At 40.6% G+C, this 3,650-nt stretch overlaps 1 protein-coding gene across 1 annotated transcript; it reads left to right on the top strand.

Moving 5' to 3' along the window:
• Window positions 1–702: 702 nt before the first annotated feature.
• Window positions 703–1,551, top strand: LOC140531063 (oligosaccharyltransferase complex subunit OSTC-like). The gene has a single exon (XM_072650229.1). It carries the CDS (start codon window positions 730–732, stop codon window positions 1,177–1,179), a length of 450 nt encoding a protein of 149 aa, XP_072506330.1. The 5' UTR covers window positions 703–729; the 3' UTR covers window positions 1,180–1,551.
• Window positions 1,552–3,650: the final 2,099 nt, after the last annotated feature.

Genomic DNA, 3,650 nt, shown 5'->3' with positions numbered 1-3,650 from the left:
GCTACAGAAAGATACATCAGGATGAGAATTGTTGGGGGAAGGGAGATGCTAGAGTCAGCAGTTAAAAGATGAAAGGCAACTTTCCAAATGAAAATTTTAGTGAGATCATGATGAGGTGCAATTGGAGTTGTATTGTATGCCATATTTTTCCCTCTATTGTGTTCTTTCCTCTAGTTTTGTATTCATCTATGTTCTTTTACCCAGCAAATTGGAAGTCTAAATCTACAAAGAAAAGACAATTGAAGAATAACCGTAATGAGGCATTTCCTATCAAAAAAATTTCATTTTTTCTGATGTTGTTTGGCATTGTTCATCCCCATTACTTCTCAGTTCATTTTTTTGGAAACACTGTTCTTGAACTCTAAATATCTATTTTTTTCATTGAAAAATCTTTTATCTTTGTCATTCCTTACTACTGAACCACGTATTACTAAAAATTTTAGCCTTTCTTGTCTCTGTCCACTTTTTCACTGAATGTACTGGCAGTACAAAGAGAAAACCTTACTTCCTAGTACAACGGGGCTTAGATGCAGATCTAAACTACCCAAGATGCCATGGAGCTGGAAATAGACACTTTTTTCCATTGAAAGAGTAGACCAGAACTGTCTACTTCTTTAAAAACACATCCTTGACTCCTTCCGGTGCCGCAGCGGTAGCGGCAGGGCCAGCGCCACACAGTGAAGGGCTTGGGGGCAGTCGGACGTCGCCGCCCCTGCCGCTGCCGCCGCCATGGAGACGTTGTACCGGGTGCCCTTCGTGGTCCTCGAGTGTCCCAACCTGAAGCTGAAGAAGCCGCCATGGGCCCACATGCCGTCAGCCATGATGGTGTACGCCCTGGTGGTGGTGTCTTATTTCCTCATCACTGGAGGAATAATTTATGATGTCATTGTGGAACCTCCTAGCGTTGGATCTATGACAGATGAACATGGACATCAGAGACCAGTTGCTTTCTTGGCATATAGAGTAAATGGACAATATATTATGGAAGGACTTGCATCCAGTTTCCTGTTTACAATGGGGGGTTTAGGTTTCATAATCCTAGACCGATCCAATGCACCAAATATTCCCAAGCTCAATAGGTTTCTTCTTCTCTTCATTGGTTTCGTCAGCGTCCTCTTGAGTTTCTTCATGGCGAGAGTGTTCATGAGAATGAAGCTGCCGGGCTATCTGCTGGGCTAGAGTTTCTGTGAAGCCGCAACAGTAACTGGATCTGCTCCTTTTAATGGCGTTTCAAAGGCTGTTCTGCCCTCCAGGACAGCACATGGAACATGGATTGACCGGGTCTCAGAAAGACCCAAGGAAAGGTCTGGTGTAAAAATGCAGACGGTTTTTGTCCATGTTTTGGAAAAACCCTCTTGGTCCCATTGATGTGATCAGCTTATAATAATGATGATGATAGTAAGAACACCGTTGTCTTTCTGTATTGCCCCCACCACCGTTCATGTGAAATAATCATATCTGTCCTCTTTGCTTTCCCCCCCTTTTTTGAGAGTAACTGTTTTCCTTGGTATGGTGAAAGTATTGAATAAAGTATTTCCTTATTTCCTACAAGCCCATTTGTCAATTTTACCTGTTAGGAAAAGGCACTTCTGGTAAAGATGTGCACAAGTAAATTCAGGGAGCTGGAGCCTCCAGGCTGATCACTCTATCCAGGGGATCAGCTTTGCCTTGACCCTTTGTTATTTTAAGTGTAGCTTTCAAAATCAGTGATTTTATGTGAGACTGTGTTCCCTAAACAATTGAGATGTGTGGAAGGAGCCAAAATAAATCATTTTTCTATTGAAAAAAAAAACACATCCTTGACTGTGATTTGGGCTTTTTCTGCATTTGAATCTGAGGGATCAGGTCTATACACATTCCAAGCAATAAGGGAGGAGGGTCCAAGAGCAACATCCTTCCTCATTCCCTCTACCTTGACATCACATGGCTTCAATACAGGTGTGAAGTTTTGGCCTTTTTTTGGCCTTTTCCATTTTAGATACAGGGTTTCAGATCTTTGACCTGGAAGCTCAAGCCATGGGCATCGAGCAGTCTACATATCCAGGCAAGGTTTGCAACCATTCCTGAGGACGAAGCCCTGATGATCAAGGTTTTCAGATAGTTGGCTGGTGGAGCTTTAGAGTCAAACTCGATGGGACTAATGCTGTGCAGGAACGAAGTTAAATTGTGGGTGTAATTCTGACCCATTCCTCAGAAACAGAGAAGATGTAGGAGAAGGATTGCGCTCTGGAGGCATAGGGAGGAATTTTTTTTTCTGTGACTGAAATAAATATCCCTTTGTAAAAGGCAATCCAATGTTAAGTGGCATAAGGAATTGAGAGACTAATCACTACAGGGGACACAAATTAGTTGTGGTTTGAATCAATGGGAGAGAATATGGATTTGCCAACCCACCGCTATCAGGGCAGTGGAGAATGCTTGGAGGAAGGATGTGAAAGGTAAGAGAACTTCCCCTGGAAGAATGGGATCAGAGAGTCTGCTACATCAGGATAGTAGACTCAGAGCTGGAAGGGACTTCAGAAGCCAAGTCATCAAACCCTTCATTTTACAGATGAGGAAATCAAGGCTCATGGAAACTCAATGACTTGCTGAAGGTCACACAGGTAATAAAAGCCAGATAGGATCCCTCCCCTAGTTTCTCATAGGGTCCAGTATCCAATGAAGGAAGGTATGAGATTTTGAATTATTTTGGAGCAAGAAATAGGAAGAAAATAAGCCACATTCTATCACTTATGCTATGTACTATAGCTCTCATGTTAAGTTAGAATGGGCAAAATGACTGTTCCAAATGAAGGACAAAATGCACTATGTAAAGGAAAATACTTGAGTCTACACAATAAGAGATAAACAAAGCTTTTATTCTTTTTGGAGGCAGGAAGAATGAAGGAGAATTCCAGGAGCATTTAGTCTGTCAGGATTTTGAAATTCACAATTTCAGATTTGTACTCTGACTCATAAAAGAATAAATTTTAAGTAGGACAATGACACTTCAGATTTGGAATGACCATCTAAGGATTAAGAAATCATATTTTCTGGATTACTGATGTTTTCAAATTAAGTGTCTATCAATAGAACCAAACAACTTTTCCACAGTAAATTATCTGGAGGAGAAAAGCCCATAATCCAAGCTGATTTAGACATTTTTCTGCTAAGAGAAAGTGCTAGACTCTGTCTACAATGTTTCCAGTGTGCTTGAGTAATCCCAAACAGGATGTCACACTAAATTCATAAAAACAGAGACCTTAAAAGCAAGCTACTCTTTCAGTAAGTGGTTTTGCTAGTATGCATATTCTCATCTTTACAATTTCACACGAATGTCTCTTTCTAAAAAGTAAGGAATTTTTCTGGGGTTGACTGTTGCAAAAAAAAAAAGTCAAAATTTTCATTTGGGCTAGAGAACATAAAGAAAAAGGAGTGACATTAAATACCATGTCCATGTATTGTTCTAGGTGCTGAGGGCTCAGGGGCTAAAATGAAATAGTCCCTGCTCTCAGGGAGCTTATATTTTACTGAGGGCAGAGATGTACCTAGATAATTAACTAGAAGACATATCCAAAACTTCATGACAAAAGAGGCTATTGAAATGATCCATATGAAAAGCTATAAGAACTTGAAATTATTAGGGTAGTTCCTGTGTTCGTGGACAGAAG

Source organism: Notamacropus eugenii, chromosome 3, assembly GCF_028372415.1.
Source record: "Notamacropus eugenii isolate mMacEug1 chromosome 3, mMacEug1.pri_v2, whole genome shotgun sequence".
NCBI lineage: Eukaryota > Metazoa > Chordata > Mammalia > Diprotodontia > Macropodidae > Notamacropus > Notamacropus eugenii.
This window is presented reverse-complemented; position numbering and strand designations above follow the sequence as displayed.